Here is a 26,322-nt window from a genome sequence, read left to right as displayed (position 1 = left end):
CAAGAGTAGCTGAAGCTTTGGCCCAGTCCCAAAGATTTGAAATCAGTGGTATAAGTGAAACCTGGTGGGATGAGCAGCTGGAAAAGGTTTTTTACAAGTGCTGTGGTCCATCAGATTTTAAACATCACCTCCTAAAGGCACAGGAGCAGCCAATTCCCAAATGTAAGAATTCAAACAGGTGAGGGCAGAAAGCCAGTTTGACTGAACAGGAATCTTCTCTGGAAAATAAGGATAAAAAATAGAATGTGTATGCCCAGTGGAAGCAAGGTCAGGTGACATGGGAAGAATACAAAGATGGTGCTTGCCACTCTGTTGAAGAAATTCATACCACCAAAGCTCAGCTGAGCAGAACTGTGGGGGACAATAAAAAGTGTGTTTTCAAATATATTCATGGCAACAGGAGTGTAAAAGTAACACTGGCCCATTACAGGATGAGCAAGGTCACCTCACAAACAGGGAAAAGGCAGAGATGTTTAACACATCCTTTGCCTCTGTTGTCAACTCCAATGACTGAGACCACCAAGTGGGAGGGGGGTCTCAGGGTCCTGAGCTGGAGGACCATTATTGTGAGATTTATCAACTCCCAGTCAACCCTGGAAGCAGCTCCAGCTGGTGAAGGGCCTTGAGGAGAACCCAGCTCAGGTGCTCGGTCTGTTCAGCCTGGAGGAGACTGAGGAGAGGCCACATTGCAGTAACAGCTTCTTCATGAGGGGAACAGGAAGGACAGACACTGGTGTCTCCTCTGTGGTGACCAGTGACAGGACCCAAGAGAATGGCCTGAAGTTGTGTCAAGGGGGGTTTAGGTTGAAGATGAGTAAAAGTTTCTTCACCAGAGGGTGTTTGGGCATTGGAACAGGCTCCCGAGGGAAGAGGTCACAGCACCAGACTGACAGAGTTCAAGAAGTGTTTGGACAATGCTCTCAAGCACATGGTCGTCAATGGGAACAAAAAAGGAGGAATTTTGATAATGTATTTTCTTTCCACAATGCTTATTTTTTGTCTTACGTGGTTCTTGGCCTTCCATTTTCCAGTAGTTCCTTCTTAAACCTAAGCCACTACTTCAATGGGATAAGAAGTACTGCTGGCAGGTTGCACAGTTTTCTGATCCAAGATTAAAATGCACACATACACACAGCTCTCCCAGTTACTAAGTTTTTTTTAGATCTGATCCTGATCCAGGTTACAGCACAGTTCAAGTCACTGTAGAGCAGCAAATCTGTTCTGCAGGAGGGGTGACAGTAACTCTGTGAGAACCACCAGCAGGACAGCCGGAGTGTCTCAGGTCAACATTTCTAATAGACTTCATAAAGTGAAATCACTGCCTTATTTTCGTGCAATGCCAATGCTCACAAACTGTGCCCATAGCTTTTTTGGCTGTAGTACACTCATTTGTAAACAGGTATTAGCAACTAAATTTTTTTTTTTAATATAAAGTCAGCTCCACATTCCTTCACACCTGAAATGATTTTCCAATACACAAAAAAAGACATACAAGTCTGACAAAGACCCCTGGGGAAGAAAAAAGTTTGCTAAAGCCTCTGGGTAAATACATGCAGACATGCACAACTATATACACAGAAAGCTAGCAGGCATTATATGTGTCTGCGGAACATATTCACAAGCTGCCTTGAAGACAGCAATGATATATAGATTTAGTCCTGCACTGTTAGCAGTGGGAAATAAGGAAAATATTATTTCAATGACCACCTTTTCAAGTTAGTTGTATTACATTTCAACAGTCAGTAAAATAATGTGGCATACTAGAAAAGGAAATTAGAAATCATGATAAAAAGGGGCTTAAAACTCAGAGGACCAGGATTAAATTTTTGTAATCTCAAATAAGCACTTCTGGGAAAATGGGGTTTTGAAAAAAAAAAAACAAACTTGACAACTTGACCCAGGTCTTGCAACCCGCAAATCATCTACTAATTAATTAGTAGTTCATCAAAGGTTCTAAGACACAAACAAAAACAGATATGATGTGTTCTATGTGAACTTACTGATGTCTCCTTTGCACTCAGACTATGTGAACTATTGTGTATCCTATGTTATTACTTTATGAAAAACTGATTAGGCTCACACACTTCCTATCTGCCTACATATGTGAACAATTAGAGCAGGAGGAAAAGAGTAGCAGGTGTTTTATTAACTAACTGATTCTGAGAATACATAGTTCAAATAATTTCACCTTGCCTAACATTTAAATGCAATAAAATTTCTTTTCAAATAGTAAAGATTTGATTAAGAAAACTATTCTTTCAAAATCTTCCAACTGCGAAAAGAACATCAAAGCACAAATAAGGGTATACATTTATTTACGTGTATCTTTAAATGTGGGGTTCATCTGCATTCTTTGCCTCTGTTGTCAACACTTATGACTGAGGGGGTGGTGGTCTCCCCCGTTTCATTCCATGATGAAAGTTTTTTCTCCTAAGAAAAGAAATAATATTTTTATAGTATAAGGTCCGTCATCTCCCAGAGCAAAACTTCCAGACCTGAGCCTCATTTTTGCACTGCCTCACTCAGGTAAGATGCATTTACATGCAAGTTATACTAGAAATCATTGCAGGCACACGTACACACACCACTAAAACAATTCTTTAAGAAATAGCACACTCAGAATTCAGAACTGCAACAACATTTTAAAAATACAACAGGCTTCATATTGACTACTAAACCTACATAGATTATAATGCATATACCTATAGCACCCCCTGGCCTCCAGAATTAAGGGAGTCGATGCAAAAATTGAGAGTGTAATTCTTACAGAGAGTTCCTCAGCAGCATAATTAGAACACAATGAATTTCCACGGGAACTCTGGAAAGTGATCTCTCTGAAGATTGCAGTCCATAATATGCAATTATACAAAATAAAAATAGGAATACTTTCTTCATCCAATCCAGAGCCAGAGATCCTACTACACACAGCTGACTATTCCACTTTCTAAATCCAGGTAAGGTTGCAATACCAGCGTTGGAGAAAACAGATTAGAAATCTGTATATCCCCCTGATACACACTACTAAATAGTGGATAATAAATTCAGGATAATAATAGGAACAATGAAACTAAATATTAAAATCCTTTGCAAGTAAATTCTGCTTCTGATTCAACCACAGTGACGCTACAGAAAGCATTGTGCTTTTTTCCATTAGTAAAAGATGTTGCTAAGGGTACCCAGACAAACAAACAGGCAAGAGAGGAGAAGGGGAAAAAAACCAAGCAAAAATGTCTGAAAATAAAAAAATCCACACAGGGTCTACAGGGTTTTTTAATCTGAGAAATTTATACTGAAGCTATTTTTCAAAAAACCAGCACTCTTTCAAAAAAGTAGACAGACTTTTAAAGCCAACAATAAAGTTAATACATAACGTTAAAAGATTCAAGGATGTGTCTATTAATAGAAAAGATGTGCCCAGTAGTACTCTTAAAACAAGGCTTCATATTACTACAGCAATAACAGCATGAACATTTCAATAAATATGTCAATGTTCATTAATAAATTTCATATCCCAGTCATCTGACACTAACCCGTCTACCTAAAACATCACAATGAGAAAGGCTCCTGGAAATCCCACAATTACAAGCAGAGTCAGAGTTAGGGTGAGCAGACAAGGGGTCAAGAGTAGTAAAGAACAAGAGCTATGCAAAGCTTTTTTACCTGTGCATGTGAAAATGACCCAGCAAAATTCATTTCCAGACCTGTACTTCTGACAGACAATTTATTTTCTTCCTAAACACTGCTCCCTTTCATAGAATACGCTAGCAAAATGACTGGTGTGTCTGAGTGGATTTTTTTAATCAAGAAAATCTCTTCCTTGAAAGTTACCTAGAGAATTACAACTTTTCCAATTGTTGATTATCCCCTTCTTAAATACTTTAATCTTTTTTGCAAGATTCTGACCTTAATGTGTTTTCACCTGCTATCTCAAGGATACTTCTATTATGAAACTTCTATTCATACACAGAAATTAATAAACCACCACTGTTTATAAGGCTGATTGACTTTGGCTGAAACTAAGCCAGATGTTCTCCTGGAGCTCTCTTACAACTTACAGATTGGTTTCATTCTTGTTATTTCCAATTTTTCAGTTGTGGCAGGCTCACTTAGAAGTAAGAAATAAATACATTATGTGTCTCTTTTTACAGACTTTACAAATACTTCAGGCCTTTATAATCCAACAACATTCAGCCTCCAGCTATCTTTACAAGAAACAAGCTATTATGGATTTTTTTAAAGCCATTCAGGTAAAGGATGACACCCTCCTCTCTACTCCTGTGACCATAAATCTGAAAAAGCTTATGCGTGCATGAGTGTCTATTGTTTTCCTAACTCATATACAGGAAAAAGTTCTATGAACAGTTGCCAGGAAGCCCTGCAATAACCTAAAAAAAAAAAAAAAAAAACAAAAAAACAAAAAAAAATCTACACTAAATGTCAATTTGAGAAACAAAATAATTTGAGTATAGCAATACTTTTCAAAGTCAAACTAAAATACAGTTTTATCTCTGAAAGTAAAGATGTTGAGGGCAGACCAGGGGAGTAAGAACCTGTGCTGGTACCAGCCAGGACAGAGTTAATTTTTTCAGTAGTCAGGAGTTGGCATGCCTAAAACACAGAGGGATTCTATAGACCTCTCACCATTTTCCAGGGATAGGGGAAGGGTTCCTTTCTGCTATTAACACAGCACAGCAGAAGGAGTCGAGGTACTGTCTGTTGTCAAGGGATGTATGGGAATCATCCTTTTCTTGTACCCTCTGTCATTAGTATTGCTGCTGTTACTGTTTGCTTTCTTATCTCATTGCTGTTTCCAGTAAATTGTTTTTATCTCAGCCTGCGATCTTTACCTTTTGTATCCCCAGTTCTCATCCCCAGCCTGCCACAGGGAACAGGGAGGGGGAAGAGAACAAGCAGCACTTGGTTTGGAGAGTCTCAGTGGGAGCACTAAATTGGAGAGTACCATCCCCAAACCATGACAGAGACGAGTAGCATCTCTCCAAAATTAACTTCTTGATACATTACATTAGTTTTTGCTAATGGTATCATCATTACAGACAAGAATAGTCAAATATGTGTGTGTGTGTGTGTGTGTATGTGTATGTATGTATGTATACAGCATTCAATAAGTCTGTTCTGGTTCAGAAAATCAAGATTGTAATTTAATATTAGACCCTAATAAAATAACATCAACCAATACCATTATATATGTACATTGTAAAGTGCATAAGCATAAAGTGATTCTTCTTAAATTCACTGAATAAATCTTAATTTAAAATTTTTGGCTGATAAGAACAATAGCATTGTGTAATATATTTTGTCTACTGTAAGGTATATGATATAACATTCCAACAATTGTAAAAGTATGAAACAAAACAAATTGCCACATAATAAAATAAATTTATATATACATACACACATTAATATATTATATATTAATATATTCATGAAAGAACGAAGCCTACATTTTACATGGCATTTACTCAGACTCAAAGGAAGCAAGAGTTCTCCAAAGGGAAAAAACCAAGATACTTCAAAGGTAATTACAAAAACTGCAGCTTTGTGATTCACCTCTTCCTCAGAGATTTTGTGGCAGTTTGACTTACTTTGAAGTAAGAATAAGGTGCAGAAATTGAAAACTGTCAAATTTATCTGAATTATGCTTTTGACTTTTGCACTCTCTGGAAACACTTTTTCAACCAAAATAATTTTTGACCCATGAAATTAATCAAAGTTCCTAAACCACTCAACACAGAGAAAATGTTCAGAGACTTCTGCAACATGTGAAGATGTCACTGTTGTGGTTAAGTTTCTCCTCCCCTCTCAAGAGAACACAGGCAAACCTTCCTGCCGCTCACAACTGTAGATGTGATAGAGCTGGAAGCTGCAGGATCTGAGGAGACCTTCCAAGAGACCCTGTCACAAAGAGGAGAGAGGGCTATCCATGAAGGAATCAGGGAGCAGCACACATTCAGGGAGCTACCACACAGGACAGACAGCACAGTCTTGCTCAGGACTGTCACTACCTGAGATGGTAGAGGGAGCACCGAGGAACAGTGAAGAAAGTAACGCCTGAACAAAAAAAGAGAGACGGCAAAAAGTAAAACAATGAGAAGAAAATAAGCAAGAGGAAAAAATGTGGTGACTGTCAGCCAGTAGAAAGTCCACCACTAAAGGGACTAAAGAGTTTCCTTCTGAACCAGGCATCAATAAGTAACTGGCAACTGCCTGATAACCAGGCAACCTTTTCTTAAAAGGGAAATAGTGTAGAAACACATAACTAGCAATGCCTCAGCCTATGGAGTCTGTGGATTGCATCTTGCAGCATCACAGCTGAATGTGCCTATAAACCATGGCATATACCACCAGAGCATCATTACAGCAGAGCTGGGAGCAGTTCAGCCCAGCCAGTGGTGAATTCTTCCTTCATTTCTCCTGCTTCCAGGACAAAGAAGGCTCCAAAGACCAGCAGCATTACTTCAAGTATTCTTCATGATCATTTGCTATATTGACATTCTGTGGGCTTGTCATTAGCCCAAGAAGTCCTTCACCAAGATGCAGGGTGTCTTCTTTAGGCTTTGCATTGTCTTATAAACTGACCCACAGATGAAACACAAAACACAACACAGACAAGGAAGGTTTCTTCACCTCATAGGCTGACACATCAGGGTCAGATAAGGTAAGAAAGTTGTTCCTTCAAAGATACACCATCAACAGAACAGAAAATCAACTTGCCTGTTCTGGTTGCCAAGCAATAATGAAGAAAATTGCTGAAACCATCAATCATATACACCCAGAACAGGCTAATATGCTTCAAAGTTAGAAGACAACTTAGAGACAAGTTATTTTGCTATTTCAATTTAACAGTCATTTCAGTAAGAACTGAACAGCTCTATTATGAAAATTGTAGGAAGGAAGGAATAGAAAAGACAGAAGGAATAGAAGCAAAGTTTTCATCAAGTAGGAATGTCAATGTTCTCATTTACCATGCAGGGTAAGGTTCATGGTTTCAAGTTCACAAGTGTCAGTGATTTTGCAAGTATCTATGAACACAGACAATGCAGAACAGTGGAAGTATTTTGTAATAGCGCTTAATTTCATTTGTAGTATTTCTTCATGTCACCACTGACTGCTTCTTCTAAGACAGCAGTGTCAGCACTTGCATGAAGGCAAAGGGAACAGGCTGAAAAAATGTCAACAGTCACCATAGTCACAGTTACTTAATTACAATACTGTAATCCAGAAGTTATATGAGAAATAAAAACAAGGTGGAGGGGAAAGAGTGTTAATGACTGAATTCCTGAGGATTCCATTGGTACACATATGTTCAGTAGAACAGATACTTTCTCAAGGTAGGCTGTTTTGATACTGATATGATATTAAATGAATACAGAGTCAAGAATAGATCATCCTTTAGAGCTATGAACTCTGAGTAAAGATGTAAAAGACTGAAAAAGGATTGGAAAAAAGAGAAGCCAAGAGAAAAAATTGTATGAGAGTTGTGGGATGTGTAGACAAGGCAAGGAAACAATATAAAAAGAAGAATGAATGATAAGAAAGTAAAGCACAAGATAAAAGTGCTCATAAAAAGGAAGGCAGCAGAAACTAGGGCATAGATCCAGAAAAGCTCTTATGTTCTTAATGTTAAGTATGTTATTAAATATATGAAGCACACTACAAATAAAGTTAGAGATGTATGTTGAAAGACAAGGGAATTTACAATCAAGGAAAGAAAAGTAACAGATAAAACAACAAAATCCAAAGAAAGAATAAAAGAGTTCAACAGAAGACTAGAGCAAAACTAAATATAAAGTGTGAGCCATCCTTGTCACATGGCACTTTCCTGAATTTTCAGGGTTAAAGAATCTTTGGATACCCTAAAAATCTTAAAAAGTAATTCCTCAGATCAAAAATTGCTGGATACAACTTGGGGAAATTACATATCATTTGACAAAAGAAGAAGGGATAATAATTTAACAAAAAAAGTTTACAATCACAGGGATGCAGTTGATAACAGCTAAACTGCAAGAAGCTGTAATTGCATCAAGACTAAATTGTATATATATATACACACATATATATATGCCTATATATCTATATACACAGACACATGAGCACACACATAAAAGCTTCTCATTTTTAAGGTATAGTTTCACAGACATGAAAGAAACAAGGATTAAAATCAATTAAAAGCAAATTTGATAATAAGCAAAAGACAATTTGCCTAGAGTTATTAAACTGGTATTGAAAAAATTTTAAGCATACTTTAATGGCTCTTGGGAAAAGCTATAATTCACAAAATATCAGAGTTCAGAAAACTAGGAAAGGAAAATTAAAACTTTGCTCACCTTTGGTTTAAAAGATGAACAAGTGAAAAATTATAAATTTAGTAATAATTTCAGGATAATAATATTTTAGATAGTCAAGATATAATGGCAAGATTGAACATATGCAGAGAATATAATCACAGAGTGAAAACAGATAAAGGCAGCATTTTAGGAATCCTAAAAAATTAATATCTAATCTAAATAATAATTAATCACAAAATCAAAGGGACACAAAAATAAGGCAGAAGTTCAGAAATCCTAATATTGACATCAGAAAATTCTTAAAATGAAACTTTTAAGAAACTTAAAGTGAAGTAATGCAAAAAATACCACAGCAGCATTCAGTAAGTCTGTTCTGGTTCAGAAAATCAAGATTGTAATTTAGCATTAGACACTAATGAAAGAACATCAACCAATTATATATGTACACTATGTGTAAGCATAAAGTTATTCTTCTTAAATTCACTGAATAAATCTTAATTTAAGATTTTTGGCTGATAACTACAATAGCATTGTGTAATATATTTTGCCTACTGTAAGGCATGTGATACAACATGCCAACAATTGTAAAAGTGGGAAACAAAACAAATTGCCACATTAGAGAATAAAATAAAACTGTTTATTGTACTTTAAAAATGCAATGATGAATGGAGAAGAATCAGCAACCCAGCATTCTCTATTGCAATTCACAGGTTTTGTTCATACTTTTCTCAGGGTCATGAATGCAAGAATAATAACATTATTAGCCAGATGTGCAGAAAAATACAGTACTTGGAATAATAAATACAAAAATACTGCATTTAATCAAGAGATACAACAAGGAATGTTTTATAGCCTTCCTTCAGGAAAAAAACATAACCTCCATTAGAGCTAAATAAAAAAGCTTGTATGGGGGTGGGGAGGAGGAAAGCATGTGAAAGAAGCCATTTGCTAGACATACTACTCTGTCCTGAGGAGAAGTGACTCACAAAGATTTTCAGCACTAGCAGACAGCCAAAGAGGAGCTGTCAGTGTTACCCTGTGCCCATGGAGTTTGATAATCCTGGTGTAATATAGCTCAGCAGGGAGAAACAGAATAGCAAGTAGAGTCACATTTGCCTCTGCTTATCACTGACACACCTCCTACTGGGAATGCACATATAAAGACTAAAAATGAACAGCACCTTTTAACTGCACAGATAATTGCCCATCAGTAACCTATGCCATGCTGATATCAAACTGATACTAAGTACTGAAGCAGAGTTGCTTTCCTCACCCAGCTATATTTCAAAAATATTTGGAGAGCTCCTATAGGTTGTTCTACAAAACAAGTCAGCAAGGATGGTCAAAGCAGGTGTTTTCAGTCACACAAGCTCTGCAAAAGGCACTGTGCTCAGTCTGTAAGGCAAACTGCAGCAGATGTTTCCCTAGGTCTGTCTCACAAAGCCTCACAGCAACCAGCTGCCAAGAGCAGAGACAAGAGGAGAACATGATGGACTGCAATAGTGATGTGAGAAACCTCAGCAGCACTGCCTCTCAGAACTTCCTACTTCTGCTAAGGGTTTCCAGCATCCTCTTCTTCCTTCATGTAAGTGCAAGAAGGTGGTGGCTTTGTTTTAACTACACTCTTCAAAAGTGCAAAATGCCCATCCCAACAATGTCAAATTCAGTCACTTGGTCACCAACCACACCAATGAGAAAGATATTGTCAAATTGGAGAATATCAGAAAATAAAATATCTAAGCTAGTCTAGGAACTTGCCAGCAATTGATTAAGTCACTAGGGCATACTTAACTGACATATTTCAGAATATAACATAAAAAGAAAAAAGCACAGGAGATGCATGATACAGCATAATGTAAGAAGACATGTAGAATAAATATCAGGAAACAAAATGTACCTGTCAGAAAACAGCTACATATACAGGTATCCATATCCATATATATATATATCCATATATATACAAGTATCCTTACCAAAAGATATTCAGCTGCATGGCACTAATTTGAGTAGATAAGGGGAGAGGGGGAAGAAGAAAGACTCACTGATGGTACTCTGAAAAAGCTAGAAAATTCAAACATACCTGCCCTGAGCAGAACAGGGAAGGGAACACCCAGTACAGTGTTTCTATTCCTTATTTCTCCAACTATGCTGTAGCTGGTGACTGGTGATACAGAATATGTATTTGGCAAATATGTATTTGCTAGAGATGAGACAATCTATTTCAGCAGACAGAAAAATGTCCCTTACAATCAAGTAAATATCAAAGTTGTAAATGCTTGCAAAATAAAACCTTTAGCCACTTTTAAATGCTTCAGAGAGCAGATAAACACATAACCCACAAGATAAGCAAATACTAATTTGACAGGGCCTCAAAATTTGGAATTTTGCTACCAGAGAGCCAGTTTTTAACAGCAGTCATAAAACCCTTAGATTTATGCAGGAGAAAGCAAAGCCAAAAAATCCCCTAAAACACTGCTTGATTAGAAAAAATAGGAAATTAAGAAGTTGCAATTAAAGAACTTTCAAGCAGACAAACAGAACAGAAAATAACTGTAGGCAGTACACAGAATATATTGAGTGATGCAGAGCAAACATAAGGAAAACCAAAACAGCTACCTACAAATATAAGACATTATTAGAAGCAGGCCTTCAAAAAATTCTGAAGCTGTTGTCTCAATGAGGACAATAAAAGACAAAATAAAACTCTGGCAGACTGAATGTAAAAATCCAATAAGCCAAGCCAAAAAAGGCTGGACAAATAACTTGCAAGGGGTTCTTTTTTATGCTAAGGTAGTTAAGAGTGAGGGCCAACTGCCATGAGTTGGAAAAGGATTTCACAATATAAAATATGGGATGAAATTGCAGCTGGAATCCAATAAAGATCTGAGGGATAAAATAGTATACTAAACATTCAACTTACTTTGACTAAAAAACACCAAAGATAAGAGGAAAGCTGATTACTCCCTATAAATACAATAGGCATAAACATCAATACCTATAAGGTATTTAGGACACAGAATTTATTTGCTGGTACTGCAAATAAATTTTATATGGAAACTACAAGTCTCTCATCTGACAGGACAGTGAAGCTCTAGATCAGTATGTCCATGAGAGGAAAAACAGCCTAACTGAGCTTTAAGATAAATGTGGATAAGCACCCTGAACAAATTACATGATCTGGTTGCTATGACAGCTCAGTACTGGGTTAGCCATCCAACTTAGGCTGGATTCAACAAATGATACTAAAGCAAAAATTTACCAGCATGAATCAGATGAGTTTTGTCTATGCAGAAGCAATTCATAGTGCCTCACCTATGCAGAAATAAGTTTCTGCTTAAATGCAGAATGTTTCTGCTCCTCTTTAGATCAAGAGAGGTGAATTGCTTTGTGTGAAGAAGCCTTGGACTCACACACACTAGACTTCAATCACTAAAGACAGACTGAGTTTTAAAGGCCGTTCTTAAGAGAAAGAATGTTACACTTATATTCAAAATACTTGGTTTTAGCTTAGATTATGTTTTGATAAGAGCTCAGGTAGTTTTAAAGCCTAAAGATCCAGCCTTCATAAGAAGTTATTTGTCTTGTCAGAGCAGATCCAGGATTAAAACAAATTAGTCACAGGTTAGTTAGCTAAAATAGGGAAGGAAATTTGTTACTAAAAATAATCTCTGTCTATACTACTGGTTTTGTTCACACCAGTAGTGAGGTTCTAAAGTGATTTCCTTCATAAACTTGGATTACAGAGCAGCTGGGATGTGCAAAAAACAAATTCCACTTGGGGTAAACTAGACAGAAAACTCTGCTCCAAAACTGTACCAAACACAGACTGACTCCTCACAGAGACACAAGACTGGTTCTTTGGGCAGTCTTGAGGTACATGTCTGGCATTGTATGCCAATCAGGACACCAGGCCCTTACTGTCTCATCACCACTTTGCCATACATTCACGTGGCTGGGCACCAATATCTGGAAACCCACCAGGAAGTCCATGCCAGGACAGCAGCACACAACAGCCATGGTCCTACCCCAATCCAAATATCCAAGTGGGAGGACCTAAACTGGCCTAAACTGCTACAACTTCTTTGTTTTGTAGTGGTAATAGGTTGGGTTGAAGGGTTGGCAACACCAAAGCAGCTGATATGGGTTCAATTCAAAAACTATACGTTTCCCAAGAGCAAAAACTTTACCTTGAACATAATGAGTTGTACAATGTTTTGTCTAGGTTTCAATCCTTTTGTTACCAAAGATCAAATTTGCTGAACAGCTTGTCTTACTCACCTCAGTTTAATCTCTGAGGGTAAAAAAGATTAGTTGTTTGTGCCAATTTCTTATTTAAAAAGGAAAAAATATCATAATTCACATCTAGTTCATTAAGTTTCTTGAGTTTCACTTCACTCAGCTTTTTCTCTTTTATTTTTAAAGGCATTTCTACAAGTGTATTCTTTATGTTGCTAGGTTTCAAGAGAAAATAAATAATTTCTCTAAATTTGGTTTCCCATTATTTGCAATGGACACTGCATATAAACTGTGCCAGGGAGCAAGAGCAAGCACTTTCTTAAGAATAAGACCACCCCACAAAAAAAAGAAGTGTTAAGGAAATAATTATGAACTTCCATGATGCAGGTGATGACAACATTCCATTCATATAATGCCTTTGAAGCCCACCTCCTTTAAAGTCCGTGCATGCATATGCAAGAGTGAGTGCTTATGCAGGACCAGGTATTGGCATGCCTTGTCTCAAACATGACACTGTCAAAAAAGGAAAGATGTGATCAGAAGAGATGGTCTTGCAGAGGTGGGGCAGCGCTGTGCTGAGCCAGCTTCCTGCTCTCCTTGACACGAGCTCAGCCCTCTCAGCTCACTTCCTGCAAGACGCTCAAAGGGCTGAAAAATCTATTTTACACCAGGAAGTGTGCACCAGTTTAACAATAAACAGAAGGGAATCAGACCCCCTCACTCCCTTTTTTCTCTCTCTTTCACTTGCTGTGTTTTTCCCAGCTCCAGACTATCCGTGTGGGCCAACACAGGATCTAAGGACTGCTGATACACTTTGTTCTCTCCTTTTTCTGTCTTTGGCTCTCTCTCCTCCCCTGCTTTGCCATGGGCAAAGCATGGCTATTATATTCTACTCAGTACTAAAGTTTGCCTGTGGAAGGGTATTGTGGCTTTTTAACCAACACCTTTGAGCAGTGGTGCTGTAACTTGCTAACTAGCTCCTGTGGTTATGTGCTGTGGCTTGGTAGCCAGCATCTTTGAGGAGTTTTTTGTGGGAGCTGAGAACTTAGTGAAGTGTACTGCACAAAATCTAAGGGTTTCTTAGCCATCATTTTTGACAAAGTGTACTGTTAGAATTTAAGAGCTTGTTAGCCAGCATCTTTTGAGTGTCAGCAGGGGGCTGGTTGCCAGAGTTAAGGTGACCACAATAAAACCTGACACAGGGCCCAGAGTCTTGTTCAGCCTTAGGAGAAGTTACAACAAGCATCGTGCCCCCTACCAGTGGTCATAGCACCGGTACACCAGCAAACACAGAAACACCACTGGAAGGCTCTCCTGTTCGGTGCAAAGCAGCTAAGTTCATGTAGACAAGGGAGAACAATCAAACTAGCTGGGACAAAAATATTGTGAAATGCACCCAGCTTTCTAATGAGCGCAGGAAATAAAGAGTTCAGGGCTGCTTTTACATCCAAATGTGTCCAAGCAAGGTATCAATGCCTATAGAGAAGGTGCCCTTCAGACAAAGCTGGAGGAAGACAATACAAGCAGTAATTGAATTATTTCTTGGGATAGTGGGAACACAACCTGACAACAGTTGCCGATAGACTTACCTCAGCACAGTCTGAGATTAATGCATTTTGGAATGAACAAACAGGCTGTTGATTTACAGCATATAGCAATGCGAGCCCAAAAATACCATTCAAGTCCATTACCTCAAAATTGATGAGGCCAATAAAATGAGCAGTGAAATTCTGTATAATACTGTATAATTGCAAAACAAAATCTCAATGACCTTATTTGTGAAGACACAACCTGTAACCTGTTTATCTCCACTTGAAGAACACAGAGGGCAAAACTATAGGCAGTTACACTGAAGTTACCCAACAAGTTTCAAAGAACAAAATATAAAGAAGAGTTTAGTTTTCTGTTGGTTTGGATTTTAAACCAAGCGATTTTACAAAATTGCCAAAATTCATATCTGACCAATTTTGGTTTTATGGTGTTTATGTTTAGCTGCCACAGATGATACAAAGATTGAATTAACAGTTATGATAATCCCCAAGGCATCTTGGCAGATCTAACCCATAATTACTGTGCTATCAAAAGCCATAAAAATCGTCAATGAAAACTACTTAGAACTGAACAGATACATAATTAGTATCTCTATATGGATTTGCAACTGGATTCTTTAAAAAACAAAATATCTAAAACATAAACACATAATTCCAGCCTGTTTCATTGCAGATTAATCTCCTTGAACTATTAAATTTTTTAAGTAATCAACATCAAGAAAAATGGTATTTTTAGCTCTTGAAGGACTTTGTATAAAACTATTATTTTTATTTGATCATTAAGAAAAATATAGAAAAATCCCAGCAAAAATATTTTTTCAAAATCAAATACTTTTTCTACTTTAGAAAACAAAGCAAGTTTTACCATTTAAATTTTCAAAAATAGCTGAACAAAAAGATTCTGGTCTTTTGTCTACAGTAAGCAATTGCAACAACAGAAGTTATTAAAAAAGTAAATGCAAATATTGATAAACCAAATTATAGGTTAGTGAAATTATAAATAAAATTACTTTTGGTATGTAATACGGTAACAGGTTTTTTACAGGCAAAAAATATGCAACTATACAAAATGCTATCCATAAAAAGAGATACCTTGTAGATCTAGCAAATATTTCAATATCACATAATTATTTTAAAGTATTTTCCTCCCAATTTGTCTTCTTTCTCAGACTAGTTTGCAAGAATCAACTGAATGCTGTCAGGCTGAGCTTCTTCTGCTCCTTGGCATGTGGGATTTTTTTCCCTTAAATTCATAAAAAGGACTATTTCACCCTTGCTCATATCTATCTTCAAGAAAGGATCACACAAATTTGCTTCCCATTTATCTATAGCATTATTCTCCAAAAAGGAAGAAAAATAAAAGTGAATAATATATTAAAAAATAAATTGTTATATATTTAAATGTATCTTCTTCAGGAAAAAAGAATGCTGTCTAAATTCCAATTACACAATTTATCCAGAAATGGAAATAGACATCTGAGTCACTGAGTGTAATCCTTGCTACCAAACCCACATCACCTGCAGCCAGCTCCCTGAGCCTGTTATAAACAGCGACATGTCCTAGCCTACCCTTCTGATAGGAGGCTGAACCCATCTACTTTTTCAGCTCCAGTCTGAATTTATTCACAGTCACCTGTTTGGATTTATGTTGGCAATTGCTTTCAGGATGAGTGTTCTAAATCTCATCAAGATAAATAGTCCTTAAGCAAAATCATCACCTACAGCAGAAAGAGATTTAAAATAATCTTTCCAAATTGCAAGTCAAGCTATTGGTTTTTGCCATTTTTATTTAAAATTATATCCATATGTTAATGTGAAAGGTGTTACTTGAACTATCTACACCTTTCATGCACATTTTATGTTGCATTTTCTATATATTAAAAAAAATTAAATTTTGTTTTCTCTGCCTTCATACTTCTATTCCTACCCAGTGATCTCATGTTCCCTTGTACCTACCATTCACCATAGAGTACAACTGCATACAGTGTATGGGACTGGGGCGTTATGTTTTTCATCAGCCTCCAAGGGCTCCTGTGAGATCTGCTTCTTCCTCCCCTCCTTCCACAATCCCTGCCATAGCCTGTGCAATCTACATCCCCTCCTCAGCTTCTGGAGATGCCACAGCAAGATTCAAGTAGAGTAACAAGATGGGTGTAAGAACTCAGTCTGCGTTGGCTTTTATATAGTAGTATAGCTTATAGTAGTATGGTTTTGCCTTCTGTATTCTTCAAGTGCGGATAAACTGGTTGTGTCTTCACAAATAAGGTCATTGAGATTTTGTTTTGCAATTATACAGTATTATACAGTCTGTGTTGGCTCCCTTTACTTTCTACTTACACTCTTCCCACATTAATTTTACTCTTTTTTCATTTTCTTTTCATCAATGTCTCCTCAGTGCCTCAGGAGACAGCAGACAAAAGATATGGGATGCTGCCTGAAGTACCTTGGAGTAGCTGCTCTCAGTGTGCTGTCCCTTGCCATTTCAGGCAGGGTGTGTTGGGCAGTGCCAGCAAGACAAACATGGCCATCATGCCAAATGAATGATTAATGACTCAGCTGAGGAGCAAAATTAAATGGCCTAAACTATGCAAGTGACAGTCTAAGATTAAAGTCTACACACGACTTCTGATCTCTCCCCAGAGTCGTAGTGCTGTCTACGGCTCCAAATGGCAGAGGGGAGTTCTGAGATGATGGGACCACTGTGGCTCAGAAGGACCTCAGTGTCTCTGTCATGCAGCACAACCTCCTGCTCAAGCAGGGTCACCCACAGCAGGTTAGTCAGGATCAGGGCAGGGTTCACTTGGGAGTATCTCCAAGCACAGACTCCACAACCTCCCTAGGAAAGCTGTGCCATTGTTCAAATGTCCTCATTGCCAAGCTTTTTACTGTCCGCCATACCCCCCTCTTTTTTTTTGTATGTTCTTTTTCTCTTTCTGTATGTTCCTTTTCAGAAGCAAAGACAACCAACAAGCACAAAGTAAATAAATCACATGGGGGGAAAAATAAAAAAAAGAGAAAGAAAATAAGTGATAACACACATCTCATTTAACTCATATTTTACCTATTGCAATTTCTCTGGTTGCCACAAGATTGGCACAATTCTTAGGCTTACATTCACAAGCCTGAGTATTATGTTGTAGGAAGCAACAGGAAATCCAGCTCAGCAATCTCAAAATTCCCATTATTTGCACATTGGCGCAAGCTAACTCATGAAGTGAAGTGGAGGCAGATAGGCAACACTGGGTTAGAACTTGTTTTATAATCTAATGGACATTTTCCTTTAAATCATTATAAGCAGTCTTCAGTCCTGCACATGCTTCACTTTATTATCAAAACTAGCAACACAAACCCTTAAACAAAAGTTCTGTAAGATTGGCTCCAAAATTTCATCTAGTTTGCACAATAAGTATGGCTTTTTCTAATGGCATTCAGTTCCTGAGTCAGATATTTACAGAGAGATGCTGTTGCTCTTCTGACACTGCAACGATTCAACACCACAGAGTTTGGTACTTTTTTATTCCAGTGCCTATGATGATGAGAACTGAACTGAAAACCTAACATGCTCCTCCTACTTCAGTGGAAGAAAGTGTAAGCATTATGTGAAGTTTCTCTGTTCCGAATTAATCTGGGGAAGGGCGAAAGGGAAAAAGTCTTCCAACAGTCCTTAATTTATTACCTGGTTGTTAGGGTATAGATCAGAAATACAACGAAAATAAAGCAAAGTTCAGTAATAGCTTTTGCACCTCCCAAGTGATGTAATAGGAAGTCCATGCTATAGGCCATGAAGGGAAATAGAAAGAGTCCAGCTTATTTCATTACACCTTTTTCCAAACACTCATTCTCCAAGTTTTGTCTGGTAACAAGGCATATCACTTAGGAACCCAAGTTTAAAATAAGCTTAGCAATACTTAAACGATAACTCCAAAACTTAAAAGCAAAATCCCAAGAAAGCATGTGTAATTTGGAACAAAGGAAAAGGAAAGAAAACCAAATTAAATCAAAACAAAAGCCAAAACCCTAAAAAGAGAAAATAAGTAAAACATAATATCCAACCATGGGGGGGGGGGGGGGATATTTGGAAAACCATATTTATCCAATTAAAAAAAAAAAATGCAGTTAGAGAAAACCATTACTCAGTAATTGCCAATAAATTCTACCAAGTTCAGAGCCTGTGCTGAAAAATAGAAAGATCAGACTCTTACTTTGTACCGGGAAGCAGCCCGATGATAAATCTCACTCAATACATGGTTTCAATATCATGAGTGTAAGTATCGCTCAGCATCAGCTGACATCAAAATACAGTATTTCACTTCATTTATACCAGAAAAACAATACACTGCCTTGGGTGTGACTGCCCTCTAATTCAAATAAATCCTTTCCCCATTATGTCTCAGCCAATTGGTAAAGGCACTAATGTGATTTCAGATTATTTTATTGTCTTTCTACCTACGTGAAGGATTTTGACTGAGGGGCTGGAGGATGGGACAGGGGGGTCACATTGTTTCTTTGCAACTGCAGCACAGGATTTATGGCACTGTCTATAGCACACACTAAACAAAATACTACTACACCTGAAATATTCACCTTAAAACATACTTTAGGCAACTTTTGCTGTGCCTGTAGCTTGTTTTCTGTTGGGTTTTTTAGGCTTCTCAGCGACACTGCAGGACACAGGAAAAAAAAGGAACATAGTAAGAAAAGTAACGTCTGAAAGAGTAAAAACTAAATCCAAACCAAAACACCCAACTTCTAAGCATTTCCATAGGTATAACTGGGTGTGCCCAGCGAAGGTTCGGGGTAAAAGCAGCATTTAAAATGGAGTGTGAGGGACAGAAACTGCAAAAACCAAGGGGTTTTTTCTGACTTACATTGCTCCCAGCAGGCTGTTGCCATTCCCTCTGCGGGGCTCTCACTGGCCACGGGGATCACATGACACTGGGAACCAAAATAGAAAAGTCTCGGGAGCAAGGAAGCTGAACCAAAAACACATTTTCAAGAAAAGACCTATCGTGTGCATGATAACACACGCTTAGAAGCAGGAGGTGGTAAATTTAGATGAGAGCCTAGGCTTTGCTGAAAAATGTGGAATGCCTTGACCTTTGCAATCCGGCATCAGCTCCCCTTACAATACGTGGGAAATGTTCATAAATCTCAGCCTGTGTCTGTACGTAACTAAACCTGCTAACTGCTGTAGTAAATCACCAGACCTTAAAAAAAAAAAAAAATTTCTATCAAATTTTTAATTTAATCTATTAATCTTTAAAATAACCTCCCACTGTCGGAACCATTTTCATCTTAAGGCTAAGGTTTCCAGTATTTTGTAGAGAGGAAGCAATTTTTTTGAAAGGATATGCTCTTAAGATAATTAGGTGAGCTGTAAACACATTTCAAAGATTGTTTTCAATTCTTTCATAACTAAAAAATATGGTTGCAGACCTGTATGTTTGTAAAATGTCACTGTGAATCTATAAATTTAACCATAAAGATATAAACAAAAATGCTAAGAATCCAAGTCAAAAGCTGAACAAATGAGTTACTGACCATATGCAAGTTCCATCCAACAAAAAAATATCCTCTGATTTTAAGACTGCTGTTTAGCTATCCCTGTTAAAAAATTAACTCTTCCTGTTTTGTAAATTTTGTAAAAAATAAATTCCAGCAACATACTATTCTTGGGATTACAGGAAATACAATTACCTTCTGTAACAGCTAACTTTTTCATCATTTCCTAGTCATTCAAAATTAGATTGTTACAATTTTTCATTATATATATTGCCAAGACTTCCTTGTTCCTAGTGAATATCAGGACAGTCATTGTAGAAAAAGGCTTTACTGAAAAATGCAAACAGCAGCAGAGAATCTGTGATCGAGGAAAGGGAAATATGGTGCCTGTCTTAAAAGGACAAGGACAGGAAAAAATTTTGTGTTCTAACCTTTAAATGCAATCACCCTCGCCTTGCAGTCATAAGGCAAAAATATTGAAAATCCCACTCTTTCAATGCAACTGGCTCACAAGACCTTCTGAATAAACAGAGGATAGAGAATGAAATTCAAAATCCTACCTAGCAGACTCCCAACTCTGATTGAAAAGAATATGAACATGAGTTAAGAAACCAAACTGTTTCCCTTTCATTAGAAAAATAAATATAAATAAAAGAAAGGAAACTCACACACAAAACTTCTTCAGAAAATCTCAGATTAAATTTCCCAGAAAGAAGTGTACATATGTATCAAAATATATACAATATTATAGAATACCTTCAATCAAGACAGATAATTTGGTATTAAAAGAAAGCGAGATCTGCTTTATTCTGCAGCATACCCCAACACAATTTTTCACAGAGTGAAGTACAAATCCACATAAACATGGTAGCATAAAAAACCTCCTTGTATCTTCCCTGATCTTGTTAACAAAAGTGTGAAAGTAAACTTGAGCATTGACTTGAAGTAGTAATAGTATAGATGAATACACCAGAGCTGTTGCCATTGGTTATTTAAATATAAAATTCTAAACTACAAATTCTAAACTATTTGGTGGGGTGGGGGGGGGTGGGGGGGGGGGGGCGGGGTTGGGGAAGAAAAGGTAAAAAAGTTTTAAAAGCATTTTGAAAAGCATATTATTGTCTACATGCTTCTAAGTATTCTACCAAGGACATGACTTCTATCGCTGTGGTTTTAGGAGAAGTTTTGCATTACTGAAATTGTGCCTTTTTGCAGGTAATGTAGCAGAACTAAAGTGGATGGAAGCTTGCCATTGATCATGGTAAGAGACAAACCAGGGCACTGATATAAGTACAAAAAGTACACAAAACAGTAGATTTTGTCATAGCTCTTAAAATTACTACAGAAAATTGGCTTCAGCTACCTCTTGTTTATTGATTTCAGAAATCTGTATGAAAAATCATCCCTTGGATCAATTTTAAATGCAACAGTGGCCTGCTTTACCATATTTCAGACACAGCCTAAGTGGCAATGTTTTTCTCAGGGTATTTTCACTGTACATCCCAAACACAGTACAAATCATCTCAGGAACCCCTCTGTGTTCAAACATATAATTTATTTCATTTGCTTTGTCTTATACTCTTCCCTGTTTCATTTATCAATTGGGAACTATGAAAGCTGAAAAACACACAAAGGGTGGGTGGGGGCTATGCTACAGTATTCCATGATAGATAAATCAGTGGGCTGGAAATGTAATCATATGGTGGAAAAAAACTAAAGGCAAAGACAGTGAAATAAATGGCCAGAGGAATGCCATTAGGGAAAGAAATGAACCCGTGTGGGATAAAAGCACAGCGAGGAGGAATACACCATCTAAAAGACAGAGTATGAAGCCTTGGATAAAAACAGAAGAGTGTCAATATATCCTGGAGCTTAATGCAGAGTAAGGAAGACTTGAAACAGAGTAGAATATCTCTTTATGCAGCTGGCATCGGTGTTATTCTACATGCCTGCTTCCCCCAATTTTCGTAACACTTATATATAGAATCATGAAATCATTTACATTGGAAAATATCTTCACAATCATCAAGTCCAGCTGTTAACTGAGCACCACCAAGTTCACCACTAAACCAAGGCCCTAAGTGCTACATCTACATGTTTTTAAGTACCCCAGGAATGGGGACTCGACCACTTCCCTTGGCTGCCTGTCCCAATACTTGTCAACTCTTTTGGTGAAGAAATTGATCCTGATATCCAACCCAAACATCCCCTGGTACAACTGGAAACCATTTCCTCTCATCCTGCAGTTTGTTACATGGGAGAACAGACTCACTGCCACCTGGTTACAGCCTCCTTTCAGGCAGTTGTAGGAGGTCTTCAGTGTCTCTTTCTCCAGATGAAACACTCCCAACTCCCTCAGGCACAAGATATGGACTCCTGACCCTTCACCAGCTCATTGTCCTTCTCTGGACTCTCTCCAGTACCTCAATGTCTTTCTTGTAGTGAGGGGCCCACAGCTTGGCATCCTTACCAGTGCCAAGTACAAGGGGACAATCACTGTCCTGGTCCTGCTGGCCAGGATACTTTTGGCCTTTCTGACACCTGGGCACAGCTGGCTCATGTTCAGCTGCTGTTGACCAGCACTCCCAAGTCCTTTTCTGCCAGGCAGTTTCCACTGCACCCGAGCTGTAGCACTGCAGGGGGTTGTTGTGACCTAAGTGCAGGATGTGGCACTTGGTAGTGAGCAGCTTAAATAGGCATGCATTGAATGAGCAATTTGACAAATACTGCGTTTCAATATTCCACTTATTTTTTTAAATATTGTCCAGTATATATCTATCAATTTATAAAGTTTCTGCTGAAAGTATATTTGTGACAACCACTAATATGTTGATCTGCCCTGGTAGTACATTATGATTGCCTAAAAAAGTCAATTCATTGATAGCTAAAGAACACTATTTAGAGTAGTGTGCAGAACAGTTTTATCAATTTAAATTGCTAGAAACATATATCTCTATTTTACCTTCTTGGCAGGTAGCTTAATTCCTAAACCAGAAGAAACCATGTCAATATTTTCAAGTTGTGGGCTCACTTACATCTCAGAGTAGGACTAGATTAAACCAGTTTTCTGAGATAGTTTCTTTGTATATTAATAGCATACTTACAAGAGAAATAGCAGGGCCAGCAAGTTACTTCACATCCATGGAAAAACTCAGTATTTAGACTCCTTTTTATTCACTTAGACCCCTTTTTGTTACTGCTTCTGCTGAAGACTTTTTTCTCCCTAGCAGATAAAACTAATACATCCTCAAAATAGTTTTGTTCAACACCCCCCAAAAATTTAATTGGGACTGTTATCATTGAGTTTCCATGTGTTCTAAAGGGACAGTTTCCCATAAAGTTAGTGGGAATTTTTAGTATTAATAAACAGAAATAGACTAATCATATGTTCATCCTTCCTTATACCGTCAGTTTAGAGCAAAAATTTATATTTTAGTCTTAACATGCAAATGGAAATAATTACTTTAATTCCTTTAATTTCTTTAATTCCTCTTGTGTATAACTGTAATCCACAGCCATTTGAACAAGAGTAGTAATCCCAGTGCTACAATTGGTCCTTAAGAGCCTAAAGATAATCCTTTGTGACAGTCACCCCAATTTACTGAAATTCACCACACACACTTCGCAAATTTACAAGTGTGGTGACACACCTGATCTAAACACTAACATACTTACATTGCTCAAAAACCATTCTCCTGGCAAACTTCATCCTCATGCAAAATATTTAAACTTTGTTAGTGACCTTCTATGATTGAAGATTCCAAGTAGTGATTTAAAAAGATCATATTCCCAGCAACCAGGAAAAAATAGTTTCTAGTGTGTTCTAATGTAATAATAAAACATAACCCTCCTACCCCAGTGATTACTGCTTCTGCTGAAGACTTCTTTCTCCTGAGCAGATAAAACATTTCTATTTCCCTAATAGAAATGTAAACACTTAAAGACTAATTTTGTGATTTAAGAGGAGAATGGAAATAAGAGATATTTCTTAATCTGTTTACATACATAATGAAGCTTCACATATAGAAGACAGTAGCCAGTTTTATCCAGTCCCTATTTCTGCTAAGGGAAATTAAAAAAAAAAGGAGAAATGTCAAGTTACACAGCATTATCCACTGCCTGCTGTGTCAGACATCAGTATGTCACAAATACTATTCTACAACAACTATTCTACCACATTGTTCAAAAACTAGAGATATACATTTCTTTCTGACTTTTTTTTTAAGAATGCTACCAGACTCTTTTTCAGTTTAAACAAAGTAAAGATATGTATATGCAATGTTTGAAATAAAATTATCTTTGGGTTATTTTGATGCAATGCAATTTGACCAAATATTTTGCCATAGTAACTTGCATAAATTCAATCTATTTAATTGGAAAGGAACTTTATTCCTGTCACTTAATATTAGTAATTAATTTAGAGTATATACAATTGGAATTTAGCCTTTAATGCAGGACTAAAAATGTAATTTCAGAAAAATATTGTCAGAAGTGTATGCACCAAACAACTATATGTCTAAGCACCTGGTCAGGGTCAAGAGCTTCGCATCCTTTATGGAAAACTTGGAACAGATTTATTCAAAACAGATATCCTTGTGATAAACTTCAGTTCTTGCTTGATCATCAGTAATCAAATATATTACTTAGGTCTCATATTTCCCATATGCCATTCAAAAGCATCCTCATTGCCATCAATTTCACCATCTGTTCAAGAAAGGTCAGGATTTATATGAACATGTTAAGTCTTAGAAACATAATATTAGAAATGGTTTTAAACAAATTAGTTTCAAAAGGTTAAACAAATTAATTTCCTTGCTATGGCTGTTGAGCATTGAGAGAGACAAAGTACATTCAAGCCAGTAGGGAGCTTCCCTTTTCCCCCCAATACTCTGTAACAGCTTCAAGAGAACCCAGAAGATCTTTATGCACATTTTCTTTTGGCCAACCCCAAGATCCTTAGTCCCTAATAAAAAATCAGAAATATGTATTTCAGCAGAGGTATCTGAAGAAGGTGAATCTGCATGATTTACATTGCCTGGGTTTCACTTCTGAAGTGTCCAGTGAGAGAGTATTCCTTTTTCCTTAAAGTGTCAAAACTTTAATTCAAGCCAGTTTTAGTTCAAATCTCTTCCTAACACTAAGCTGATGTCCCAGGAAAGAAAGTCCTATTTGACTTATCAAATCTAGAAATCATCTTACCACTAATGGACAAATCCCCAAGGCTTACCCAATTGGTCACTAGGCACTTAGTGATTATTTTAGTACTTCAGAATCTCAGTACACATTCAGGCACAGATTAAGTAGATCTCACTTCATACAATTATAAACATAACATCCATGGAAGGGACACAGGAAAGAAAGCTTTTGCAAAGCTGAACAAGCAAAATCTTACTATGGAAATATGTGCTACAGAACAAAATTAGGGGTTCATTAATATTTAAAAAATATATTATTTTACAGGAAATTTCTCCATTTCTAAAAAGCATAAAAAAAAAATAGAGAATGTATTGATTAAAAACCTGCATACCATGGCAGGAAAAGAGAACAGTTTAAAATTGTAGATAATGATCAAACTTCATTGACTTGCCTGCTATCTTTGTGTATGTCTGTCTTTCTAATATTAGGAACTGTATGAAGTAATGAAACTCAAACCTGCACTCTTGAGCTCCTGTCAAAAACAGATGCTGTTATGAGTGACAGACTAGTAATATATTGAGGTCTCAGCTTGTTCAATACCTCCAAATTAATATGGGACTATTTATTATGACTAAAGTGCATAGATTTTTTTTTTTATTATAACAAAACATTATGAACAACTATGTTTCTCCTCTAATTTTTGAACAAGAAAGAAGAAAGAAAATAAAATCATATGTTCCTAACTATCAATAGAGGAAATTATAGCCTAAAAGATGAAATAATTGTAAATGGATAAGAAAATTATAAAACTCTTTAGGTTATAAAAGATGAAATTTTAAAAATCTCAGCTAGAGTAGGCATCAGAATTCACAGTTAAAAAATAAGAATAGTAACCCACACAAGCCACTAATTGGTTAAGGGAAAACAAAAACACAAGTATTTTTCAGCTGAAACTCAACGATCACGTTTCATTACCTACCCTTTAAATTTGTAGCACATTTTAATCACAGATTTGCTCCAATTTTATAGCTACTTGTTGAAAAAAGGCTTAGTGAAGTCAAAGGAAAACAGGCCTGTACAATTATTTGTTATATGATTTGGTGTGGGATGGAGGTGAACAAAGAAAGAGGAAAGATCAAGAAAATGCAAAAGGTATGAACTACACATTTACTAGGAGGAATTTAGGGAAAAGAAAAAGTAACATCTCTCTTCTGCCCTCACTTTTTCAACTTTTCACTTAAATGTGAGTACCACATGGAAATGCTGAAATGCTAGAGTACAAGAAGAGGTTATCAATAGATTATCAAAAATATTTTATTTGACAGAAAGGAAGTGGCTACAAAAATTATTTGAAAAGGAAAAGCATTTAGTATCAAATATAATTAAAGAAATTTCAGAACAAAAGCTGATTTTCTAACAAAATATCAAAATTTTTAGTCATTAATATAAAAATCCAGAAAGTTAATGATGTTTCAAAATGCTTTTTTCATTATAAAATTTTAACTGGAAAAAAATTGATGAGACAGGAATGAATTTTATAAATAAATATTCAGATTGACAGTGGGCTTTTTTGATGTGAATTCCATCTCTCT

The 26,322-nt window shown here is 36.8% G+C and overlaps 1 protein-coding gene across 2 annotated transcripts in view; it reads right to left on the bottom strand.

Annotated features, from left to right (window-relative positions):
- The window catches only part of ESR1 (estrogen receptor 1), a 182,188-nt gene that overhangs the window by 141,372 nt on the left and 14,494 nt on the right, over nt 1-26,322 (bottom strand). The window contains exon 1 of one of the 2 annotated variants that reach the window (XM_021540602.3): nt 18,961-20,534. The exons of the other annotated variant lie outside the window; for it this stretch is intronic. Coding sequence (XP_021396277.3) covers nt 18,961-18,985 — 25 coding nt within the window. The 5' untranslated portion in view covers nt 18,986-20,534. Of the gene's footprint in view, nt 1-18,960; nt 20,535-26,322 lie in introns of those variants that run through there. 2 annotated transcript variants of the gene reach the window in all.

The sequence above is a fragment of the Lonchura striata genome, chromosome 3 (genome assembly GCF_050655825.1).
Source record: "Lonchura striata isolate lonStrDom1 chromosome 3, ASM5065582v1, whole genome shotgun sequence".
In the NCBI taxonomy this organism is placed as follows: domain Eukaryota; kingdom Metazoa; phylum Chordata; class Aves; order Passeriformes; family Estrildidae; genus Lonchura; species Lonchura striata.
This window is presented reverse-complemented; position numbering and strand designations above follow the sequence as displayed.